At 40.7% G+C, this 26812-nt stretch overlaps 2 protein-coding genes across 4 annotated transcripts in view; both read right to left on the bottom strand.

Moving 5' to 3' along the window:
* LOC108780098 (C-Maf-inducing protein) overlaps positions 1-16222 on the bottom strand; it is a 31584-nt gene extending 15362 nt beyond the window's left edge. Inside the window, exon 1 of the mRNA XM_018547690.1 lies at positions 14838-16222. Within this exon, the coding sequence (XP_018403192.1) occupies positions 14838-16151 (1314 nt within the window). The 5' untranslated portion in view covers positions 16152-16222. The remainder of the gene's footprint in view (positions 1-14837) is intronic.
* A 6277-nt stretch (positions 16223-22499) lies between these two features.
* The window catches only part of Dip-C (dipeptidase C), a 22093-nt gene continuing 17780 nt past the window's right edge, over positions 22500-26812 (bottom strand). For 2 of the 3 annotated variants that reach the window (XM_018547691.1, XM_018547693.1), the window contains exons 6-9: positions 23634-23903; positions 23093-23537; positions 22856-23007; positions 22500-22777 (exon numbers count right to left, since the gene is read on the bottom strand). In XM_018547691.1, coding sequence (XP_018403193.1) covers positions 22744-22777; positions 22856-23007; positions 23093-23537; positions 23634-23903 — 901 coding nt within the window. In that variant the 3' untranslated portion in view covers positions 22500-22743. Of the gene's footprint in view, positions 22778-22855; positions 23025-23092; positions 23538-23633; positions 23904-26812 lie in introns of all 3 variants that reach the window. The other variant, XM_018547692.1, reaches the window with a different exon arrangement.

Below are 26812 nucleotides of genomic sequence, written 5' to 3'. Positions count from 1 at the left end.
ACATAAATTCTCGCACACGAACGTGTGTCACGTTAAAACGTCGCGAAAATTAATTGTCACGCGAAATTTGCATAGAATAGCAAACTGTATGAATTGTGGAATTTTTATAGATTTACGTCATTCTTAAAAGAAAATCGAAATTCAGAAAGCTCAAAAGTTTCTTAAAAAATATTTTCAAGTATTTTTAGCTTACGTAACTTAATGTTACGCACTTAAAAATTCGCAATAATTAATAGCGTCGCAGCGCATGCTATAAAAAGGAGAAAAATTTATATATACACGATACGGAGTTTTGTAGTTAACTACTGGGGGCTTTGCATTACGCAGTCCCTCCCGAGGGATATTAACTTTTATCGTTAACTCGCCCTTTTTTTCACTTTCGAGTTTAACGAGTTTCAGAACTACATTCCTGAAATTCATACGTTTCCTCGAACCGAGTGAGTAGACGATGGAAGTCAAGCTCACATTCCCTTAGTACGCCATCAAAGCAAAAAGATGATTCTAGACGTACATACGCATCTCGTGTTTGCTCTCATTTTGTCGCTATTTGCCTACGAGTAAGATTCGCATTAGCTCGTAGCTATTCCATGGCAGCTGCTAATTGGAAGCCGTTGAGATTCCACGTATATACGCAGTCTTCTTATCGACCACATTCAACAGCCATGGAAACAACTTAGCTTGCCAGAGTCAACGCATGACATTATTTCTCTGGTACTTTATTCTCTCTCTCTCTCTCTCTCTCTCTCTCTCTCTCTCTCTCTCTCTCTCTCTCTCTCATTACGGGCATTTAAAGTAATGCGCACCGAGACCTGTGCGTGATTTCTTGCGGGGCAATTTCTTGCTCGAATTTTGTTATTAGCAATTTAAAAAAAAAGAAATTGTTTCACGGTTGAGAAAAACGTAAGTTGAAAACGTTCCGAGAAAAAGACAATTCGCTTTCGATCTGGGAATCTCCATCATTTCCATTAACGTCATCAATGATAGTTCTGTGTATATAACTATCGTTTATACTTTAGCAATTCAAATCCTTACAATTCAATCATTTACGACCGTGGAAAAATTTCGGTGACAAATGTCTGCTAAGACATTTTCGCAGAGTTGAATATATCTACAACGATGGTTTTTTTTTCCTTTTTGTTTCCTTTCAAATCACTTTCTTAGAAATGTCACTACTTTCCTTCAATTCATAAATCTGTTCTCTGTAACTGTTGTACAAACTATTGTACACTTTTGAAACTTAAAATGAGATAGATATATGTGCGATATTTGTGAGAAGTGAGAAATATAGAGTTTTAGTGCAATCTAGTGCGGGAATAAAAAACAGACCTCTTATTCCCTCCATCGACTATGAATTATACAAGATACTCAGTTAGGTACTCGATAAAAGTGGAAGCTTTTTCAAATTTAATCGTGAGCTCACACAGTGACCTTTGCGTCGGATTCGCCTGAGTGCTCGCAGGAGTCCATCGAAAATTAATGAATCATTTGCTTAATTACGTTTTTACGTTTTATTCCGTAATCCTCCAGACTCGTGTATTAATCAATTACGGTTATGGATCGAAATCCACAATTAATCAAAATTCTCCACGACCTCTCGGGGCTATTATACGTTCCGCCATCCTCCCGCAGTGGCTCCTTCGCGTACAGGAACTCGCTTTTCCGTGTTTCGCCGAGGGATTCTCGCAGATGTTGTTCGACGGTACACACGAAGGCCACGAAAAACGAGACGGCGACTGGTATTTTACACGGCGTTAGCACGAGGAGCGAAGCAACCGCTGCTCGAACACGTAGCCCAGGGTCAGCTTTGACGTCAGCGGAACACGCTCGTACACACGCATGCTTGTACGCATGAACGCTCGCTTGCACGCTCGTACGCACGCACGCACGTTCGTTGAGAACCGCGCCCGCAACATCCGACGCGCTCGTGCCGATTTGTTCGTTTTGTCTTGAAACTATCCTCATCGTCGCAAATTTCTCCGGTCAGTCTGGAAAGAATTTTTCCTCAACAAGAAATCGTCTCCTCGAGACACGAGCGAGTTGGAGATGGACGTTCTTCTTAGCGAGCTAAGATTCAAGAAGGAAAAATAAAAATCGTATACTTCAACCAATGGGACCTTTGATAGAATATTAATTGGATGTTTAGTTACACAGTGGTGTACGAGAACTGGTCGGGAACGGTCAATGACCTCCTTTATTTTCGAGGAAAAATCGTCTCCGAATTACGGGCCAAGAGAACTGTGATTTAAAGGGACAGCGTGGTGATCCTGGGATTCGTGTAATATATATACGTGTGATAGGTATACGCCGAAACCCCGTTGTATATCACCAACCGCGATTTGTCTTGTCGATCTCCTTCCGGTATTTCTTTCTGAGAAAAAAAGACGCCGCTCCAACGATATATCTCGCGTACGTTTGAGTTATACGCGTATCGATTACGTGAAGAGGTCAAAGGCGGACCTCGCGTGAACCTCATTCGGACGGAGATTCGGACATTCGCGCGTCATCACGTGGTTTGTGCGTGATAACAAGTTTTTGACACAACAAAAATTTTAGTCCCGTGAGACAGAAGTCTGCCTGAAATGTGGATAAGATAAAAACTTGTTATAATTTAAGACGTAAGAGATTATTAAGTTATAAATTTTTATCTGCCCCTCATCTCCATGTCTAAAATAGATAACACGTTGATTTCCTTACTATTTAAGTCTTAAGTTTTTTTATGTTATTTACCAAGATTAAGTTAAATTAAGAGCTATAGTATACACAAAAAAAAACTTAAATAGTAAAACGTAAACACAAATTGATTAATTACAATAGAGATCGTAAGGCCATAACATAAGCAGTAGCAAAAATCAACATGTTGATTTTTTTGCTTACATCTTATTACTTCAGTTTTTTTTTAATCATAAGAGTAATATCACATCCGTACGACAAATTATTCAGTCTCTTGATTGGCTACAGAATTGGTGATGAAAGATCGAAGAACCTCTCTGTTCTGTAGCCAATTAATACACTTGAAATTTATTGTACGATAAATGCAATACTCTGTAGTCTAACTGTCGTCTCTGTTCGGTTCGAATTGATAACACGATTTTTATTACCAAGATCTAATCCACAAAACACATTTTCCACATTCACAATCTAGTTAGTTTCTTTCTTCTTTTCCGATCGTCTCGAAGAGACGGGTTGATGTTCATAACGCGTTATTTTGCTTATATATGGTAAAAGTAAACGATGTGCTTGAGAGGAAAATGCATTTAACACGTCGTAATTTGCATTTGATTACACTCAGGATTTAGCATTGTATACGACTCGACGTAAATGAGTAATTCTAATCCAGCGCGTTAACTACGCGATTAATATGCATAGCGATAGTGACGATCGAAACTTAATAACATAAAAAAAAGATGAAATAATAATAGGCTACAGACATTGTAATCGTACGTAACACCTTTTTTCTCAAGCGGCGGCAAAACACTTGACGATGTATAGCCGGTTGTCTAGATTGTCTCTGGCTGAGATGCGGGGTTTCCCTACAATCTTCATCGTATACTATAATTTTTATGACGGCGCAAGTTGTTCTCCTGCTTTAGGTAAAGACTCGTTCCCAATTAGAGATCTTATATTGACAGAGTCTGATCACAAACTTTTGATTGATCCATTGTTTTTGTTAACTTCAATAAATTAGAATGAGACAGCATAAGTTAAAATAAGATGACATATATAAAAAGAGACTCTTCTTAGTCACTGAAGTCAATCACTGATATCAATCGACACTCAATCTCTAAATTCATTGAAGTGAAATCTTAGATCTAAAGAGTGACGAGCCAGTCTTGAAAAAAAAACAACTTTCAATCTTTAAGAATGAAATTTTATCTTCAGATTTGTCCTAAAAGTTTTAGAGAGCATGTAAGAATACCGCAGATGTTAACATTATTCATAATGACAGTTAAATATAATTTAGGGCTGACAAATTTTTTTTATTGGATTATGAAATTTGGAATCAATTTCTGATTAGTCACAAATGTCGTCATTACTTTAAACAACTGCATATTCCACGGGAACGTTACATCAGGCATTCTTACATGTGTTTGTGTGAGCACACTGGTTTCTTTTACTTTTATAAAAAAAAAAAAAAAGAAACCAGTATGCTTATCGATATGATCAGCTTTAGTGGGGACGAGCCTTTATATCCGCTTTCTTACAGTTCTGACAAACACATCTCGTGATCCTACGCGAGATGTATTCATGTATGAAGTTGCTAATCCACGACGTTTTATTTAACGAGAACAAGGTAAAACTCGACGTTAACGCACCTACGTCAATAGTTGTTTGTAACTATATATATACATACACACATTAACTGCAATCTGGAACTATTTACACGTAATGATCGCGTACTCCGGAATTCGAGTTTCGCATTGGTACAAGCGCGCGCGCGTACCAAGCAATGAATCAATCAATAACGAATCCTTTATTCAATTAGTCGATCATCCGAGCGATAAATATATATAGACGAATTAAATTAATTACATCTCGATTATCCCTGTGTCATGACCGCAGTGCGTAATTAGTTCGTTCACATCAAGTGACACGCCGACGGATCTTCATTGCCATCACACAGATCGCCATTGCTACCTTATTAATAATATGCGAATGAAGCATAACACCGTAGAAAGCATAACCGCGTTGATAGTTGAATTTATGAACGGACCCTCGCGTAACGAAAGTCGCGATTTTTCTTGAACGTTTTGTTGAAAAGTATTACACGAGCGAACAGATTATATACACGTATGTTATCACATCTCCGCGTAAATATGCGCTAATCAACGTCGCCGGGGCGGTTATCTAGGATACCGCGCGTCGGTGGCCGGAAAATTTTTCGGTGTTGCGCAAAGAGCGTAAAAAACCACATTCTTTTCTCAATTTTCTTATTTAAACTGCAGTATGAAATGCAGATAACGTAACGGACGTCATGCCGGCCATTTTTAGGAGCTGATTATCGTTTTGACCGATTACAGTAGTCAGAGTTTTATTTATGGAACAACCGTAGTCTTGTGTGATGCTATATATTTACGTAACGCGGAGGAGAGCACAGTTTTTTATAAACAAGCTCCATGGACGCGTTTGTAACATTCGCATCAATCTTCCTGTTATAATAATCATTATGCATTCCCCTTTACAGACAACACTACACGGTTTTAATCTGTAATTTATCAGAAAAATATACACACATAAAGAATTCATATGAAGGACATGCTAACTTGATTCCGCATTGACGCAAGATTGTATTATTTTAGCTCGCTGCAAATATGTATAGGTTCAATGAAACGCTAATCACAAATAGCACTGCGAGAGCGGAGATATCAAAATCGGACGGTCGCATTTAGCGTAAAATGCGGACTATGGGAGTACGGAGATCCGCGTAGCTCCGTGAATAATTTATTATTATATTTTCAGTTCCCCTGCCCTGTCAATTTTCACTTAGCACGGCGTGTTATCGATCCATCTTTCCGTCCGGTCCTTCATATCACATCACAGAAGAACTCAAAATAATCCGCTAACTAAATTTGACTGTCTGTTCCGAATCGGTTCGTTCATTGAGTTATATCGTCAAGGCTCAAAGTTAAGTTTAGCTAAGTCTGATCAATCGCCACTACGCAATATCCTATAAAGTTTTTGAAGGTGGTCCCGTTTTGAAATCAAATCAGCGTAAATATATTTTCTCAGAAAGAACGACTTTGCTAAAGTATCTAAAAATGCTAGATATACCGATAAGCATATATCCGATTTTTACTATCCAAAATATTTAGAGTGTGAATCTCACTCTGTAGAATGAAATTTCATTCTTATGGATTGATAATTGAGCGCTTTTTCAAGACTGGCTCAATTTTCATTATTTACACATAGACTAAGATTCTACTTCAAAGACTTTAAAGAGTATAACACTTAAGACTGTCTTGTACAATCTTAAGATGTCATAAGCCAATCACAGAGACAAGTATCCTAAGACATTATTTAAGACAGTCTTAAAATAAAAATTAACTGTCGACTATAAATGCCGGTCATATATCTGAAAATAATTTTGTTGGACTATCAAAATTATTATATAAGATACTCAAACATAATGAGCAATAAAAAGTTTTTATATTCTAGCAGTTTAAACATCTTATATAATTATTTTGACAATTTTAACAAAATTTATTTTCACATTTCCATCATAGTTAAATTTTTAGATAATTTAAGAAAACTGTTCTTTCCATGCTCCTTTACGCAAACGTACATTTTAAAGAGAACGAATTTTATCGAGACATACATATTTGTTTTAAATACGTTTGTATTCGTGCTGATACCAGATAGTATTAGCATCGAACGCGACATTCGAATGCCTGATGTGGTTGCGTAACAGAAGGAAACTCAATTCCAGAAACGCACAACGAAAAAGAACCGTGTTTGTCATCAGCGGCCTCATCGCATCGTTCACCGAATTCCATTGACGTGAGGATGGCGTTATGTGCACACATGATGTATAACGCGAGGTATTCAGTGAAAAAGAAACCAACCGCCGTCATCGCGACATGTCGATGCTCCCCCGCGTGCGACCGGATTCTTTTTGACACTTACGAAAGAATCTTCCTAATTCATCCTGCGAATTGAAAATAATCTAAAATAATTGACGTAGCAAGAGGTATCAGCCGTTGCATTACATTGTTCACCCGCAATTGAAACGGTGTTAATTGCGCCAGATATCCGTCGACATACGAACATCGGTTGGCCATTAAGCCGCGCAGCCTCTGTTCCTCTCAATCACTCGCGACACGTACGAAGGAATCTCTCTCGCTCCCGAATTCTGCACTTCGCGAACCGAAGATGATTCAGTACAATGGATAAATTATGATAAAGCGAATATCGGCTGCTTTACATTGTTCACTTGGCCCTCGATTGAAACGGTGTTAATTGCGCCCGGCATTCATCGACGTATACGAACACCGGCTGGCCATTAGCAGTATTTGCGTCGCGCGAGGAACACTTCATTCCGGCGTCACGTAATAATATATCTAATGGCATCGCGTGTTATCCAAGACGAGTTTCCTGCCCATCCTCAGTTTATGCCACGGCAATAAATGGAGCGCGTAAATGCCAAAAGCCGCGCGGTTAAAAGAGCCGCCTTTACGGTTTACAGCCTCGATTTAACGCGGTAGTAACGCATTGAATCACAATGTGGCCACCGCAATCGATTTCTTTTATTGGGTTTTTTTTTTTATGTATCGAGAAGCATATGCTGCTGATTCAAGTTTCCTATTTTTTTGAAGCTCTCTTTTTTAAAAAATAAATTTAAATTGGGGGGAGATGGTAAATATATAAATACACAAATTAAATAGGCGCATACACACACAAACACATGCTCGGAGGTTAAACTGCACTTTGATGTCGCAAGTTCTCCCTTACCTCACTCCATATTATTTTTCATGCACTGAGATGACATAATTCCGAGCTTGTAATCTTCAAAGTGCATCTCCAAGTAAATCCGAGCAATCAAATACCTCCATCAACTGGTACTTTGATGTTTAAGACTCTCGCAAGTCTCTGCATTTTTGCATCGCCGTTTTCTCGGTAATTGCAATCCAATATGTTTCAATTCCACCGTTCAACTATCCGCCAAACTCAGGTGCGTCACAGCCATGCAGGCACGGACAAGCAAGTGCGTCATACAATATAATTTTGTTTACCGCTTATTTATTCCGACGTAAATTCGTTAAATTACACATGCACATTTTTTTCCGTAAAAGGGAAAAAAAGCCGAAATAAAGTGGTACGCGGTGTTTCAAAGTGGCGTTTGTCTCGTTGTTTTAATCAACATACAGCGTGTATGCGTTTGCATTAATATCTCACGCGCAAATACAATCCTGTCCTGTGTTATTCATTCCGTCGATGAATTCTATTATAACGTACGGCATTTCCAATTTTCCGTAATGCGATATGCACACGTGCGTAGAAATAACAAAATTTCATGCATTATCATATTTTGCATTATTGATACAGTCCACTGTTTTTCGCGCATGAAAAGGGCAGTTCTGCATGTCGTAAATACATCTCCTTTCTAGAGTGAGTTATTATTGTATTCTCGTTTATTTAATTCTATCCGAAACAGACACAATTAACCAGAGTGATAACCAGAGCTTTACAATCAAGTCGTCCAAACAATTTTTTTCGTATACCAAACGAGTCGCAAATTACAAAGGATCGTATGGCACAGAAAAAGAGATAGATAATTTTTTATCGTTTATTAGCGTTTATTAATGTCTTAAGGCAAGTCCTCTAAGAACAAACATAAAGCAAGGAAGCGAATTAATGACAACAAAATACGTAAATTAAAACAAATATGTAAATATATTATACAGAAAAAGTATAAATAAAATAAAAAGGAAAAGAAAACAAAAAGTAAATTACATACATTATATCTATATACAGAGAGAGAAAAATAAGATAACATGTGAAACGTTTGTCGCGCGGTGTTGTTTCGGCCAATTCGCGATTTTTATCCAATAAATGAGGTAATATGTGGAATTTACGATTCGTCGCGGTACCAAGCGATAAAAAGCGCCCGTCGCGGTTATTATAACGATCCTTCGCGTCGCGGAGCAACGGCATGGTCGTTAAAAACCCACGATAATTTCCTCCCTGTGTAATAACATAGAGAAAAATAATTGCGTCAGCGTACCGGCGGCGGCGCGGTGCGGTGAAACCATTACGAGCGTCCTTCGCGAAAGCGTCGCGTGCGCGTAGCACGCGCACGACTTCCCACGAATGCAGTTACGCGTTTATCTATCGTGAATAAAATTACTGGCTATCGACAAATAATACCAGTGTGACTAATATCCCGTAATTCATGACGTCGATTCGTTAGAGCGACTTTTTCCGTTCTATCCGGAGAAGGTTCCTCGCGTCGTTTTTCCGAAATCTAAACGGTTCACGCGAGCGCGAGCGCTATTATTACACATCGATAGAATCGAATCAATGTATCGTTAGTCTTTAGAAGCTATATAATTATTCATTTATAATTATATTTATAATTTAATTAGGTAATTAATATTACGTTATATTAATTACATTATTATATTTCTGCATTTAATTATACAATATATTTCATTTGAGTAATTTTCCATTGAATATTGCATTCTACATTGACGATCAAGAAAATCGTACGAATGAATGATAACTTTAAGAGAATGTCGTCATATCGCGTAGCAAAATTTGTTAATTGAAGCGACAATAACTGAAATTGACCGAGTCAGCACAGTTTAGCGAATTGAAGCAAATGAGTGAAATGAGGTGTATGTGCAAGGAGCGAGGAGAAGTTATCCGATAACATTTCTATTAATACAATATCTATATCTTTACATAGCGCGAGGTACTAATATAAAATATTTATATATGTAACGAATTATAAAAAAAGAAGAGAAGCAAAAAAGGAAGCCGGATGCGTCGCGCACGTTTTTCCTGTAACATGTTCCGCGTAGGAAGTCGCAAGACAAAAGCGAGATACTTGAACGCCAAATTATCGGACGCGTGGCCGACCTAAATAGCGATCGCTCTCCTAAAAATATACGTTTCGCGTCATATGGTTTATCCGCAGAACATCCGGTTTAACGAACGTTTTGTTACCGAACAAAAGCTACATTACAGCACGAAAATATCACGATATAAACGCGTATATGCCCATTCGCGATTACACCGCAAAATTCTGATGCGCGTCAACAACACGTAATAAACCCCATCGTACTCGCTAAATTTCACGGAATTCAATTTATCGAATAAGTACGTGGCATTGCATTCTGCCGAGCACAAAACATGTATATACATACGTAATAATAACAAGATGTGCATTTAAATAAGAATAATAATTCCAACATTTCTGTAACCCTCTGTGTGATGATGTCGTCTGACTATGTTCCGCTGAGAATAAAATGTTACTTCGCGTCACGAAGGAGAAACATTTTAACGACGTCCGTTGGAAAAGGTAAAACGAGGTTTTGTTGTTCGATAGCTTCAAGTACGTGCAGATAAGTAATGTATAAAAATAACAAAAAAAATATATATATAAACCACGCGAAAGAGAGAATGATAAATAGAGATAAAAACGATCATAAATATTTATGAATTGCACATTTGCTATTGCGCGTTTTTTTTTAGCAGTAATCTAGTTTCATCGCAATTTGTGCTATTTGATAAAAAATCGCGACGTATATACTTCATTTCGCGATTTTATTGGAATGCATTCGCTTCGGAAATAGCACGGAAAAAGTACGGAAGGTCTGAAAAAGTAAGCCTTTTCTTTATTGCTGACTGAACAGACGATCTCTGTCAGTATATACACAGCTCAATTACGATTAAATCCTCCTAAATCTTGAACTTTGCTGCGCGCAACGTTGAAGCAGATTGACCGCCTCTTTATCGAGAAATATACCTTCCGCCTCTCTTTTCTCTCCGTCAAATAGACACTAAATTCCAGTTAACCCGATTAACATGATTCGGTTTATTAATGCTAATAAACCTGTGCTTTATTAATGAGCTCCCATGTCGGCAATGCTAACGGATTAGAATCTGCAGGTTAATAAATGTAACATTATGTGCGGGTACATGCTATCAGCGTTCGCCAGGAACGACAGCATCGTCGTGGAAGTATAAAAATTCGTTTCATTAATTATTTAGCAGTTAATCAGCCAAATATATAAGGCGGAATAAAAAAAGAACAGATAAATTTCCCAAAATATTCGTGGCCTCGTGTATTTCATGCAAATTACCGTAGAATATCGGGGACGTCTGCTTATTTTCACCGATACTCCGATATTAGGAATTCCGCGCGATAGCATATTAATTGCGCTCTTGACGTGGATCCGAGGCTAATAAAAGCACTTTATTTACACAAATAGCATTTATAATTAATTTTAAACATACCCACCACCACTATGTGTACTCTATATATAGAGAGTTGCTTTCGTTTCGACTTTCGTATGTCAATTTTAACGCGCATGGCGAAATGAACGCGCGAAACAAATGCAGACAGACCTTATGTTTCGCATTTGATTTTGATATCAAAATAATATTAATGGCATCCAATACCGAGAAGCAAAACGATTCCGCGATATCGAGAAGGCAATCTTTTTGGCCGTCCGAGTGTGCGTCAGAAAAGTCGCGGTTCTTTTCTCGGTTGTTCGCTCGATTAACCATAGCGAGTAGAATTGATAATCAGCGAGCGCGTGTTTCTCTTTTCCTCTCTCTCTCTCTCTCTCTCTCTCTCTCTCTTCTGCCGTCTGTCGTCATCGTCATTTCATTCGAATTTCATGTAAGCCAAGACTGACGCACGGCTCGAACCAATCAAACATTGGCCCGCACAAGCAGCGGAATTATCGGCAAATTAGCATAATCCAATGACGACGAGAAAAAAGGATCGTGCAAATTTCACGCTACGTAACGTGTCGAATGTTTGTCACACAAATATCGACGCATTTACGAACGATTAATTCAAGAATTCGACTCGATTAAATGATCGCGAAATGTTACCGAACGATCGCAAAATTTTATCGATGACGAGCAGAACGCTTTTGATGTCATATCGTCAAGGTTCTTTTTTTTTCTGTGACGATATCCGATACAAATATCGTCTCGTACTCTACCTGTTATCATGACATATATGCAACACGTCATGATTACAACATATATTATGCTAATGTTATCATTGTTGTTTATTTGTACGGTCAGTATCAAATCATAGTGATAATTGTTGTACATACTGGATAACAGGAATATTAACTATCGTTCAGAAAGAGAGCAGCCTTGTAACTCTGGTATAAAGACAAAGGCTCCAAGTAAAAGAAACTATCACAATAAAAAAGGCCGGAAATTGTATAAACGAATATATATAGTATTGATTAAGCAGGTTAAATGTTTCGACCCCTTTGTTGGGGTCATTTTCAGTATAAAATTAACAAATTAATACTAATTATTGTGCATACCTCAACACAGCGAAGCTATTGTTATAGGATTCTTTAATACAATTAGTTTATACATTTAGTTCCAGTCAGAAATGAAGGACAAGACTAAATGATATTAAAGAATTTTAAAACGTCTGTTTCAAAGCTGCTTTTCTGCTGAATGCAGCCGTTGTTTCTACAAATATGTTTCTAAGCGTGTGCAGAGAAAAGCATGTTTGAGTATAATAAAAAATTCTGAAAAAAGGGAATGTTAATTTCAAAGAATCCAATGTCTTTCACAGGTGAAAGAAACACGCACAGTTGCAAAGATGTTCAAATGAGTAATATCATCAAAAGAACGTAAGGTTTCCGTAAGGGGAAGTTTCGCATGCACTGCCACTCTTTGCGCATATGCAAATAATTTCTGTTATCGCACCGCGAAAACAGAAGGAGAAACAGACACGGCGAACCGTGCAGAAATCTTTTTGTAATGCTAATACGTCAACGAGATAGTCGCAGCCCCGAGCGACCAAGAATGTCGGAAAATTTATTTTAAAAAAATCCTTCAGTCATATTATACGGGACGAGAGCACAGTTTTGAAGTCTTGTCGAAAGGTAAACGCATCACCACGGAAATAGAATCAATCACGTAGTGCATCAAGTACTCCACTCCGCGTGCTTCAAGCGTGCTCTTCTACAAAGCGAAACGATAAATTGCATTTCGCGAAGTATGGGGTATTCAGCGGCGGTGGTTCAGTAATCAGGCAATCGGTATCGTGATTGCGCACTGAAAGCTGGAGGTAATGAATTTAGCCGTTTTTTTTCCTTTTCAACCAATATTTCTCTCTCTCTCTCTCTCTCTCTCTCTCTCTCTCTCTCTCTCTTGCCCGCGTGCCGGAAAATTCGCAATTACGTAACATCCACCGGATGAGAGAAGGGGGATTGCTGTCCGTCGCACTTCGGTGCAGCTGCCACGATCGCCAACGTTCTTCGTCGTGTATCGCGATAGCGTGCCATAAATCGCTGCTGTATCGCCCCTGACGATGCAGATTGCATTCTGATACAATGCGAGTCATGGACAGGAGCGGAGTAAGCGGAGGACCAAAGACTCGTGTAATCATCGTTGCTCGAGATAACTGATCTCCGGTGGTTTCGTAAATGTTACGTACGAACGAGAAATTGTAAGTCCACGAAGAATGTCCAAGAATCGCTATTGCGTGTTATTACACAAGGCAATTGAAAATGCACTCTCTATGATAATTTTCGATACTTCAACACGCGAATTTTTAAACATTTCTCTCTAAATTCTTCGAAATCAATCTTACTTCGAGAAGGGAATTTCTTTTCTAAACTACTCGAGAGTAAATCTTATTTTCTAACTTTGTCTCTGCATAAGTACATAGTAATTAGAAATTATAGTTAATTATATTTATAAAAAATATTCATTCCCTTGTTTCACTTTTCTTTTTCCCTTCATTTCTCGTAATGCTCGAAACAAATTCTCTAATTTTTTTGAAGTAAATCTCAAAAGAATGAATTCACTCTAAAAAATTTAAAGTTAATTTCAAGCATTATAAGAAATAAATAAAAACGAAAGGTGAAAGAAAGGAGAAAGTATATTTTTTATAAATAACAAATAAAAATTTCTAATTATACATCGCTATACATTCATCTAAAATAGATTTGTCAATCATAGACTACAATAATCCTATTGAGAGACGAAGTTGGACAACAGCGGATTTACTCTCAAATAGTTACATACAATTTGACGATTGAAATTAATGAATGGGTCAGTATTTCTATTGATAAATATTTATAAGCATAATAAATTTACGTGGCGAAGAGAGAATGGGAGAAATAACGTGATTTATTCGAATTGAAATGTAAATATAATATAAAAGACGGTAGCAGCTAAATGATTTTCGCGGGCTTGGCCTCTCAATCACAGAATCTCCGTGTTAAAGAAGTCACTGCGAATCGCGATGATGAAGTATGAATACTTTTCCTTGCGAGTTTACATAACAAACTACGATAAATGCGTTCTTTACGCGAAAGGCAACCGAACAAATCGCATTATGAGACGGAAAAATGGATACGACGCGACACGTGAGATTGTATACCAGCTAAATTCGTCATCTCCAAACTTGCCTATCACTTCCAAAATAAACAGTTTAAACCACTCGCGTCGTCCTTGGAAGCCATCAGAGTTGTTTCGAGTCTTTTTGTAGCTGAGAAATAACTAAATTCTTTAACCGTTTCTCGCAGCGGTAGTTCTCTAATTACATTTCGCATTTATTTCAAATCGATTTGTCGATCGCAAAGTACAATAATCCTATTAGGAGACAAAGTTAGACGACAGGATTTACTCTCGAGTAGCTGCAATCATATTATATTATCGTTCGTAGATTACCATAGTAACTAGTAATCCGGATAATAATACAATGGACAGATGGATACACCAGCACGCCTACGCGCGGTAACGTAACAAGCTCGGTAGCGACCTAAGTCAAGAGTAAAGATTTTCAGCGGAGTTTCAGGACACTCGTCTTTAATGTCAGTCACAGGGCCATAGCAGACAAAAAATTTAAATAGTAGAACGTACACTGTTAAAATTATTTCAATCATATAGACTTATATAAATCTATAGACTTATTAAAATAATAATATAATAAATATATCAATTTCTGATAGGTTGAAATCATAGGTTTATAAGTAGACTTACGAATCTGTGATTTTTTTAAATAATTTTAGATACTCTTCTTCTAATTTCGTGGCACTCGAAAAGTCGAGTTTCAAGAGATTTTACATCACGTGGAAATGTCAGTGCAAACGCGCAATAAAGTAATACATTTACATCACACTCACCGTTTTGGAGGATAAACAAGCGTCATTGAGATAGAGATGGTGGGTCTCCCAGCGTCTTAGGAACTTGCTGGACAGGATCTTTTTCACGAGGGTTTCAGTGTGATTCAGGTAGCACATTTGTATGTCGCCTTCCTCAAGAGGCTTGAAACGAGGCCCGGTCAGTCCCGGACTTGGACTCGCGCTCAACGAGCCGCTGGTTGATGAGCGACCAGCGCTTTGCCGCTCGAGATTCGGACAAGATCTCGCAGCTGGCAGGCACCCAGACGTGTCGAGGCTCTCGGGCTTCATCGAGTCCATAGCCGGACTGCTGTGGCGCTCCTCGCTATAGGAGTTGCAGGTGTCGGCGGGCGGTGACTCGCTGGAATGCAAACTCGCGCCAGACGATAGTTGCGGCGAGCTGGTACTGGTGGTCTCCTGCCGCATGGTACCGCCGTTTACCGACAGAAAGTCGTAATAAGGTGGTGCCGCGGAAGTAGCCAGACCGACGGTGGACGACGCGGCTGCTGGACTGGACGGTGAAGATAAGCCCTCCTCGGTCTCAGTCTCCGGAGAGGCCTCCTCCTCATCCTCTTCGTTGTTATTCTCTTCTTCGGGCTCGCTGAAGCCATTTTCCAGAGATTCGACAGAGGCAGCAGCTACCTGAGAGCTGTCGTCGATCACGTCGATCAGAACCGACGGCGACGAGACGGTCGTCGCTGTGGTATTGTCACTTTGTCGTCCCTCGTCTGCACGAGGATTCCTCAATGAAGACGGGGACTCCGCTATCGATTCGCTCGCGGGTGAAGGAGACGTCGAACAAGAGCGTATTTCGCCATTGTTCAAGTTCGAGGAATCGTTGGAACGAAGACGCAGCATGAGCTTGCGACGCCAACTGCTGCTGTTGTTATTCGACTTCTTCGGCGACGACAGAGAACGCGTAGTCTGAGTCTCGTCCTGCAGAAACTGTCCGTCGTTGGTATCGTTGCCGTTTAAAACGACCATTATATCGTTAGGCAAAGTCAAAACGTCCGCTCCAGGCGATAAAGGTTCAAGATCGAGGTAATCAGCACGGATACCCGGTAATGTTTCCGTGCTGCTACCGCCGGACAGCGAGACCTGATCGATGTATTTGATGGAAGAGTTGGAGCCCTCGCTGGTCGCCTCGGAGCCACGTCGGTTGCGCTCGCTCACGTTGGATGTCTTGGCGGATGTGGGCGATGGGATCGCATTCGACAACGAGGTCTTACTCTTCGACAGCGACGACTTGCTCTTCGATAGCGATGCGGTGGACGTAACGCCACGCGATCGCGTGAAGGGAGCTTGGAAGCAAAACATTGTGCGATTTGTAGGCAGACTCTTAGAAGTCCTCGTTAGAAGACTGACTGAAGTTCTAATCGGAGTTAATATAGAGGCTGAAGAACGAGGCAAAAATACGCCCTCAAATGAATAATCTACGTTGTAGCGAGGTATGCGGTGTTCTTGTTGTATCTTCTTGTTCTAATTGCATCGACATGAGATACGATGACTGTATCGCCGACCCGATCGGATAGAGGATTTTACGTGCCGTCTGTTTTTCTGCCTGAACTTTCTCGCTTGTTTCCGCGACGCCTTCGCGGACCAATAATCCCTGTCGCGCGTGTCTACAACGAGGGGAAACTCTTTGTTCCTCCACGTCGCGTAGCGATGTATTTTTTCTAATATCTATCAGCTGGGATAATTGTTGCGTGTCAAAACGAAGCGTCGAATTTTATCGCCAAATCCACCACACGCGCGTTTTCTCTTTCACTAGAGATTAAATTGTCTGATGATTCAAAGGGTACGCACGCATTTTAGCGTTTCGGGATCAGCATTGGTCACCATTGCGAGAAAGATGGATCAATTGGGACAAGCACTTCAATGAACCCCGGGGAGGTACTCCGAGATTAATTTGGAAAAACGTTTTGCCTCGACGCGCGCCAAGCTCAGTCGTTTGTTTTTTTGCGCGCACGTTGAAACGCGCTGCGACACATCGTCGAGGTCCGCACGCCGCGATAGACGCCGACGTACTGATTCCCACCTACGGCATCGGCGACAACACCTCGTGTGCCGGCGGCGATGTCAAAGCCACCGCGGTGCACCGTTCGGCGCGGGAGGAACGTGACCCACGCCCGTCTATTTGGCAGTAGGATTACTCAGGCGGACTATACAGTTTATACCGGAGGAGATAGGATCTGCAAAGGAGGCATGGGGGGGGGGGGGGGGGGAAGAGAGGGAGAGAGAGAGAGAGAGAACGGAGGTGAGGAATGGGAAGAGAGAGGGGGAAGATAGAGGGCAAGAAAGGGACAAGGAAAGAGCGCGCCAGGCGTGTGTTTCCGACGTAAATGTTTGGCACAACACCGAGGACAGGACAAGACAGGGACAGGTGGGGACAACTGGCAGAAAGGCGAGAAGAGGGCGTCGCGGCGCACGGCGTCTCGTGGTCGATCGATGACTACTAGTCGCGAGTTCAGGCGGGATTATCGTACGCCTGTCGTTTGCCCTCTCGTATCTCCTCCACCTTCGCTTAATCTACGTGTGTATATACACCGGATATCGGCTCTTCCGAAGTTTAAATCCAAGAAGCCGCTCGAGAAAATCTGTCACAAGGAACTTGTCTTTCCTCTCGCCGGACGATCCTCGTGCACTCGGTGATGAAGACAGAACTTTGTTTCCTCTTCTTTCTTTCTATAGGCTTCTACCTTTTAATTGCGCCAAGCTGGACTCTAATCATAGCGCAGCCATGAAATCCAAACGAAATTAGAGATTACTTCGCGACAACATTCGCCTAATCATCGGACTCTTTCCGATCGTTGCAAACGATCACGATTGGTGAACACTACCCTCTATTTTATAAGTTGCTTCGTTGCACTGTCCTTCAATTCGCGTGAAAAAGATCGCGGCTTAGAAGATTCTATAACTCGCGATCGAGTCGAATGATCCTTCGTTTTTTTGCGCGCAGACAGATTGTACTGTCGATCGCGACGTCGACAGATTTCGACGGAACCAATCCTGTGACATGCGTTCACCGTGCCGATTAAAGTACGGTGGTACGCGGGTGAACGATTCCGCGATTAGATAATACCCGACGATTCTTATCGCAGCTGATTTCTTCGTCTTTACAGCTGTGGATTATTCCACTGTATGTATTGCAGAGTAAATTTCAGACCGTCGTCTGCATCAATCCGCTCTTTCACCTCTCGGCAAATTCTTCTATACGAAACTTGCCACCGCACGCGGCAAAAGGAAGTTTTCTTCAGTAATTTCGTAAACGTGCTCAATCTGAGAGAATTAAAACCTGATCTTCATTATTACACTGTATTTAATTAGCGGGTGTTCTGTATTTTGTTTTTTACGAAATGTATAACATTCTGTACTGATCTGTGAAATCTTTTCTTATCTCGTCAATTTGTACAACTTGGAGTTTTCGCGTCACTAGTAATTGGTATTTTTCAAGAGTTTTATCACTTATTCGCAACAATATTCGAAAGCATCATTCCACGACTTGGTAGGATAAACGAGAGAGAGAGAGCAGTTCGTCGCTGTGCAATATCTTTTCTTCGCTGAGTGATAAACCTCATTTACGTCAATGATAAAGGCAACAACGTCACGATCGCAATTTCAATAATTTAATAATCCGTCTACCTACAAGTCGAATCTCTTACATTCGCTTGGAGTCACGCCTCCGAAATTGGAGCGCGTACTTTTACTCCGTCCTGTTCGAATATACGCACGTATACACGCACACGCAAACATCAGATACGCGTCTATCTGAACCGGAACCCGCATATCTATCCGCGGAATATCCGTTACTTATCTCTACGATCCTTCCAACATTCGCGGTCGTGGTTTATTACGCGAATGATCCGCCAGCGCAGCTCGCGAATGCGACCGTTTTCTCGCAGCGTGCCCCACTGACGCAAGCGGCGCGGGCTTTACTCTCGCTCTATCCCGCGGCGGCCTCTCTTTTACTCGCGGCGCGAGTGCCGTCCAACCGCATCCCCTCCTCCGAAGTCCGCTGCCTCCTCGTGCTCGCTCTCGGAGCCCCGAAATTACCGCGTGCCGAAATAAATCACGGTGCGCGTGATTGCGCGGACACGCGTGCGTTCCTCCTCTCCTCTCTCTCGCTATCGCGGGAAGACGACAATGAAATCGCACGCGTGCAGCACGTACTTCCTGCCGCGCTCTCTCTCTCTCTCTCTCTCTCTCTCTCTCGGGCACGACAGTATCACGACCGCAATTTCCCGTTTCGTCCCTTCCGCGGTATCAGAAAAGCGAAGCGCATTTCATCTGATCCGACCGCTCCCTAACTGCGCAACGACGTCATGATCTCTTCGACGACGATGATCTTGTTACTACCCGAGTCCCCATGAGTTCACATCTCGCGGGTCACGAGCATACTTCTTCTCTCTTCCCTGCCGGCCTGCACCTTCCCTCCTTCCGCAACAGTAGCTTTAATTATTCGCGGGTGACATCGCGACGCTCGCCGAACAAGAGATCGAGGCAGGTGATCGTGTTGCGGACGCATGTCGGGCGTATCGCCAAATGCAACGTCAAAGCAAAAGACACGTGGTGAGCCCAGGTCACGCTGTCCTCCCCCCCTCCCTCCTCCTGAATAACGGCGAAATAAGCGGATGCGCCTCCGGTTTCGCCGTCGCGCCGGTAGTTTTTCCTTTCTTGTTGTCCGCTATTTCCTCCTTCAACCCTGCGCATCCTCGTCGTCGGCACGACGCAGAGGGATTTGTTCCGACGGTCGTAGGGCCACTGGCTTGCTGGCAGCGTCGCGAGCGGCTCGCACGGCTGCTCGTCGATATGAAGGCGGACGTCGATGGCGACGACGATGGCGACGGCGCGGCGTCAGGCATGCGTGTTGGAGAAGCCGACTTTCACGGCTGCTTGCCGCGTTGCCTATCGCGCTCCTATTCTTATCCGAGTGCCTCCTTTATCCATCTCCGTCTGTCTCTCTGGAGCACCAAGTTGGTAGCGCGCGAATCCACAAGTTGATTCGCAGGGAGGTACCAATTCCCCCCTCAGTCGCGCTACTGTTCAAGTTGATCAAACGATAAGGTGTTCGAGAAACACCTCTTAAAGACGTCTACATGAATAGCTATTAAAGGAGCAATGGTAACCCAATCCCCCTTGAGTTATAAATACCGTTTTATTACTTTTTAATATATTCCATGTGTGTCAACATGTAAATCAATCCATTTCTGTGTAGTTAATTTCAACGTAAACAATACCCATATAGCACTTAATAAATAATGAATTTGAGTAAAATTTAATATCTACACACTTTATTCTTGAGCTAAATCGATCAACTCCATTGTTTTAATTAAATTAACGACGTAACAAGTGGAAGCAGTACCATAGAAATGATTAAAAGTATCTCAAATTGGATATAATTTGATATTATGAATTTAAGTACGTGTATAGGACGGTCTCCACAATTTTTTCTGGTGACAACATTTTTTATCGCTCGGTCTGAACGATGGGAAACCTTTACTTTGCGCGAATGATTCTGGTCCATTCGAGAAGAAAATGACACGTATCGAGCAAAGATAATGGAGCCTCTTAGTGCCTTCTCCGTTTATCCGAAAATCTATTTCCGATAATAATGACCATTCAGCAGAGTCGTGAATAAGGGTCATTTCGCCGATTCGAATCTAATTTAAACTTTCGGAATTCTCTCTCCTTTAATGCATTAGATATCACGGAAAGAACGACTTTGCTAAAGTACCTAAAAATTAGATATTACAGATCTAAAAGTAATTTTGTTGGACCATCAAAATTACAGAAGAGTCTCAAATATAAGGAATAAAGCTCCAAAAAGTATTGGCATTGTAGCACAATCAGTTGAACGTTCTATTTATTATTTTCATAACAAAATTATTTTTAAATTTTTATGTAAATTTTTAGATATTTCAGCAAAATTGTTCTTTAAAAAAAAAATTTTTTATAAGAGCCTGGCACACTCATTATTATAATCGTAATTATTATTATAACATCAAGCAGTTTGAGAATGATCTCTAGAGCGAGAGCGGATCTCATCAAACGAAGTGGAAAAAGACGTTCCGTCAAGAAAGAAAAAAAGAGCTCAATGCCGCGAGCTGTCGAGTGCGTCTGCGCTCTTTCGTTTCGATCGCGCGATCGATGAGCGTCGCGACGCGTATCATTGACACTACGACATTGTGATAAGTTTACGGTGCGCGTGCACCGGGATTTCTTTTTTCCAGTGAACCAGAGATTCCTACAACAAAGTCCAGCCACGAACAATTTTGTCCAAAATAAGGAAGAAGGGTATATATATAATACTTTCTAGGTATATGTATCCTTCAAGCGATATATCAAACGACACAGTGATCATGTCATCTTTGTTTAATATTGGCAAACAACAAAGATGTAATCTACTGTATTACTGTGTCATCTGTGTCTCATATCGAAAATCAACTACTGTCTCGTTTTATATATATATATATATATATATATAGATATACTATATACATATTCATTCTAACTTATTGAAGTTGACAAAAACGACGAGCTAATATTATAAAATGTTTGTCATCTCGTGACCAGACTCTATTATAACCCCGTTATAGGATCTCTACGGTGAACGTACCCCGCCTGCGGCGTGTGACATGCTGGCGTGTTACGTCAAACGCATATTCTTGTAACACGTGCTTGTAAACCAACCATGTCAGTTCTATTGGCGTCGAGATGCAGGTCCCGACGGTAATCGCCGACGACCGATAAACCGCGGATTTCCCTTGGGGTCCCGACTTCTCTGCGAAAAACGAGTAACCTCCACGAGCTGACCCAGTCGTAGGATCGCGCAAAATTAAAGGGACTTCAAATTGAAATGTATAAATATATACTGCGAGTAGTTTAACATCTCGTAGGCGAGATCAGCCGATAGCGTATTTTCAGACCTATACACGATCTAATTGTGGTATAATGTCCGCCCAGGGGCCAGTGCTTTATTTTTACACACGCAGTCGTGGGAACGACGCAATTCTTCGTCATTCATGTCCCGCTTTCTCCTTCGCTTTCTACGATATTTTCACCGAAACCTTTTGTGAACGGTGATAAAGTGTCTTGACGTCAATGCCTTCTTCATTAATTGTTTATCTGAGGGAATGCAGCGCAAATTTATCTTCCGTCGCGCGCGAAATTGGAGACGCGAGAGCGTTTTAGCACTTCGCGATTTTTTTTAGCGAGCGGAAACTCTCGGTTCGTTGACGTTGGCTGTGCGATATTATGTTGCTCTTGTGAAATTTAAGATGTACGACTGCAATACGCGGCAGATGCTGCTTGATTTGACGTTTGGCGTGTCGATCACAATATGTAGCAGCACGTGCAAACGTACACGTCGGTCACATAACTCTTAAGCGATAAAAAAGTATCCACGTGCATCGAATTAAGCTCTAATCTCCCGGCTCGTGACACTAACGTGTCTCTAAGTTGAAAGTGCTTTCAATTCCACCATCAGAAGTCGCCAAGGCTACTCCGAAATAGACGTAACTCAGGTGAAGAATAAATGACTTTTACCAATGATCTTAAACCTACCTGTTCTAGTCTACTAAGGCATTAGCGTGAGAAAGTCTTGCACGTGCGAACGCGTGGGTTTGAAAAATCTTGCTTGAAAAATCTTGTTACTCGATAGCCGCAGAAATATCGATTTAACGACATACCATAATGTCGTGGTGTAACGTTACATTATGGCATCTCAGTTTCTTGCTTTATTCGTTACATTTACGTATAAATCGATACAAATATATATACACGTAAAAATCTGATAAGAAATTATATGAATATATGTCTTTTTATCACGATTGCAAATAGTTAATAAGCAATTTGTTCAACTTTTCACTTTTTTATATCTCAAAATTTTCGAATTTTTCTTCTCAATTAATCAACTCTGCATGAAGTTTTCTATTTCTTCAACTCTGAAATATAAAATTGTAAAATAGTTTACTTTTAAAATAATAGAAAATAGTAAATAAGCATGCTGAAAATGAACTTACGTGCGTGGAACATCCGTCATATTTTCAACTCCAGTTTCCGTTATGAGGACGTCATCCTCGATCCTGACGCCACCAAAACCACAGAATCTCCGCAACTGTTCTGGCACAAGGAACGTCGACTGGATCGGATCAGCAAGAGCTGCGTCGAGCAACTGTAATAAAAATTACTCTAAATATCCGATAAAACTGGTTCTAAAGTTTGTGTAAAAATTATTCGCCAATTATCTCTACACTTACGCAGTCTATAAAATAACAGCCTGGTTCCACCGTGAGAACCATTCCGGCGAGCAATGTCCGCGCGGTTCTCAATTTTCTCACCCCTGCGTCCTTCGAGCGTTCAGGATGACCAGGCAGATATCCACCAACATCGTGCACATCCAGTCCCAGCAAATGACCCAGTCCATGAGGCTGAAATACTTCGTTTAGACCAGCTTTTATCATATCTTCGACATCGCCCACTAGTAATCCACCTTTCTTCAACGACGTCAACATGACTTTATTCGCCAAGAGATGCATATCGGTCCAAGCGACTCCTGGCTTCGCAGTCGCGATTACCGCATCGCGTGCTTTCAGCACCGCGTTGTAGATCAGTTTTTGATCCTCGGTGAATTTTCCGTTGGCCGGAAAACTGCACGTAATATCAGCTGCGTATCCACAGTAATTACCGCCCATGTCGAACAAGCTACGTGACAGATAGGAGAACGCGTTACCCAAACATGCAATATACATATAAGAAAATTGTAACGAATAGCTAGATCAGCTGCAACTAAAATCTTACCACATATCTCCATCTTGTATGACTTTACTATTCGGCGCACCGGCATGACCATAGTGCAATATAGAGGAATTATGTCCGGATCCGCAGATGCACGTGTAAGATACATGCCTGCATCCTCCCACAGCGTATACATAATTCAAAAACCAAGCCTCTGCTTTATATTCCGGAATCCCAGGGCGCATAGAGCGCATTACAGTTTTGTGAGCCTCCGAACTTATCTTGCACACATACCGCAATACTTCAATTTCTTGAGGAGACTTTATCACCCGGCTGTATGAAACAAAAAGAAGAATTCACAGAGCTACAAAAATATGTTGATTTAAAAAAATAACTACAAATTTTTTGTAAACGTCTATTCCATTTAGAATACAATGCTTTATTATTATTATTATTTAAAAAATATGTAGTTACATTGCTTTTCACACTACAGTTTCGTCTGTAAATTTTTACATCCGTAAAATACATCTGTCACACGAGAAACGATTTATAAAGCATCTTCGGCAGTGTCCAGACTTTGTGACAAATAGGATAGCAATTTGTCGTCTTGATCTACAAGTTCTGTCAACTTGGCGTAATCTAAATGTGCAACTCGGAAACCCAATTTTCTAACTTGACGTTTTCTCATTACCTGTGGCCCTATTAAGAACCGTGTATTCCAGCAATAATATTCGGGCAAATAGATTAGAATCGCAGTATTGACGTTTCTCTTTTTATGTAGATTTAAATTGAACACCGGCATTGACTTTAAAAGCGGATGTACAAGAATATCCAAAATATAAAAGTTTATGAGGGGTAGCCTGCTCAAAACCACACTCCTGCTTAACTTGTGCTCACCGCCTACCAAGTGCGCCAGTGGTTTGTATATATTATTAGTAATACCTCTGATTCTCATATCTAAACTTAATGACTTCGTGTTACTGTCTAGATTAATCGGACTGCCACGATAATCTTTACATTCCAACGACATAGTCGCGTCGAATAATTTCAATTTGTTTTTCAACCGATTGACGACAGGCACGTCCTTTTGCGTTTGCAGTCTGTTCATAAGATACGAACTAAAGACTTTATCCAAAAGCTTAATGGGATATTTTTCTAGATATGTGCAAGACAGAAGAATGTCTAAAGCGTCGTTTAGCTTCAAATCTGAGAATCTTGCAGACATCACCTTGTCGAACATCTTCCAAAACTCAGTCGGATCCGGTGGTTGTAAACTCAATAATCCAAATGGCGCGAGAATGGGGGACAATAACGTAGGCGAAATTTGCATTCCATGTCTTATGAAATATTTTCCACATTCAGCGAGAACGTATGGATTTCGAATTCGTAAATCTTTGCAGTAATCCATGATGGAAGCGATTAAATGAGGATCTTTCATCTCGGTGCCTTTGCTCGTTACGTATCTCGCCAACGCTTGTTCTATACTTTCATCGACATATTTTTTCGTGTGCAAACTGCCAATAAAATTGACGAGATCTTTCTCGGTAGAAGTGGTCATACTCACGTTTGCCCATTTACTAGCACTCGATAGACAGTCTTGCGACGACTCTTTTCCGTACAGACAGTTCAGAATACTTGCCATCTGCAAACCGGTCAACTTTAACCACTGCTCCGATAGTTTCTTTTCCAAAATAATCTGTACCATATTTTTACTTCGTTGGAAATATTTCAGCGATCTGAATAACGGAACCAGTAGATCCGGTTTAATATCCTGTTCCCTACACGCCAGACCTACCCACAACATGTCTATACAGTTTCTGTACTTGGAGTTTCCATAATTAACTAGAATTCTCACCGCTCTGATTAACTGCGACATGCTAAGCTCGCCGTCCGTGGCTCTAATCATGACTTCGTTGCACATCCGGTCCTTATAAATATTTCTCGAAGGGCTAAATCTATCTCTCTTTAACGCCTTTAGTCCTTGTAATATCGTCTCGCTGTCTTGGCTTTTGACAATCAGACTTACAAGTTGTTGCAAAATGATGTCTCTATTGACGGCCTCTGCAGATGGTTGAGCGTTCGACGAGGTTTTTCGGTATCGGTTCCATCCGCTTTCCAATTCTATCATCTTCCTCAAACTTTGGAGCGCTATCCGGCAATTTATCTCATTAGCGATCTTGTTCTCCAGCGAGGAATAAACTCTTTTATCAGTGTTCCCCGAGTTTATCGCATTCAGAACCTGTTCCACGTCTGTGTTTTTCAAACGCTCAATATCAGAGCAGTAAAGAATCGCCGTACCTTCATTAGTCTCTACACTAATAGTATGTTTTAAAGGCCCATTTTTCATCACACTCGTGTTGACAGAATGAGATATATTGTCCTTACGACATATCGCGGGTTTCTTGGGTTTATTTGAAGGTACAACGGTTCTCAGGTTTTGTTTGTTGAGGAGAGCATCGATGCTGGTGATTTTCTTGACTATTAAAGGAACTTCTTGTATACGCGCACCTTCTTGTACGAAGATACTCGTCTGCGTCAACTGTGCTTCCTGATCGCATGCCTTCGATTCGAAATATCTTTTTTTAAATTTGAAAATCAAATGGAATGGATATGCGAATGTTCTTGCAAAGAAATTTCCTCTACTCGAGATTATCATCTATAATAGCAAAATGCAATCAGAACATGTTGCATTTCCTAATAAAGTTTTCTTCTATTTACCTTTCTGCAATTACATTGCGAGCTTCACATATTCAATATTCAGTAATTAGTAATTTCTTAAGATACATTTAAAGATTCTTCTCATTCTTCATGCTTCTGTCATGGAAAATTGAAATATTATAATTGTAAGGAGAAAGTTATTTCTCTTAATTGTTTTTTTTTTATACGCGTCACATTAAATATAAAATTTAAAATAACTGATGTATATTATAACCCAATAAAAAGTTGTCAGATCTTCAACTATACCGATGTGGCGACGTGTATAATTCCACCAGTCGACCAGCCGATGGCGACACTGATTCTTTCAAGCAATCGATACGCGGTATAAGTAACAAAAGTTTTAGCTTACAAAAGCTTCATTCTTTTAACCATAGTAACTCAATGTGATTTTTATTTATAGTATATTGTGGTATATTAATTATATTATACTCTAAATGCGCTTCCCGATAGCGTCTAATTACACAAAGATTGTATGCCGTTGTCTCATTTCTCTCTCTCTCTCTCTCTCTCTCTCTCTCTCTCTC

This window comes from Cyphomyrmex costatus, unplaced genomic scaffold (genome assembly GCF_001594065.2).
Source record: "Cyphomyrmex costatus isolate MS0001 unplaced genomic scaffold, Ccosl1.0 scaffold67, whole genome shotgun sequence".
NCBI lineage: Eukaryota > Metazoa > Arthropoda > Insecta > Hymenoptera > Formicidae > Cyphomyrmex > Cyphomyrmex costatus.
The sequence above is the reverse complement of the archived record's forward strand: the minus strand, read 5'-3'. Positions and strand labels throughout refer to the sequence as shown.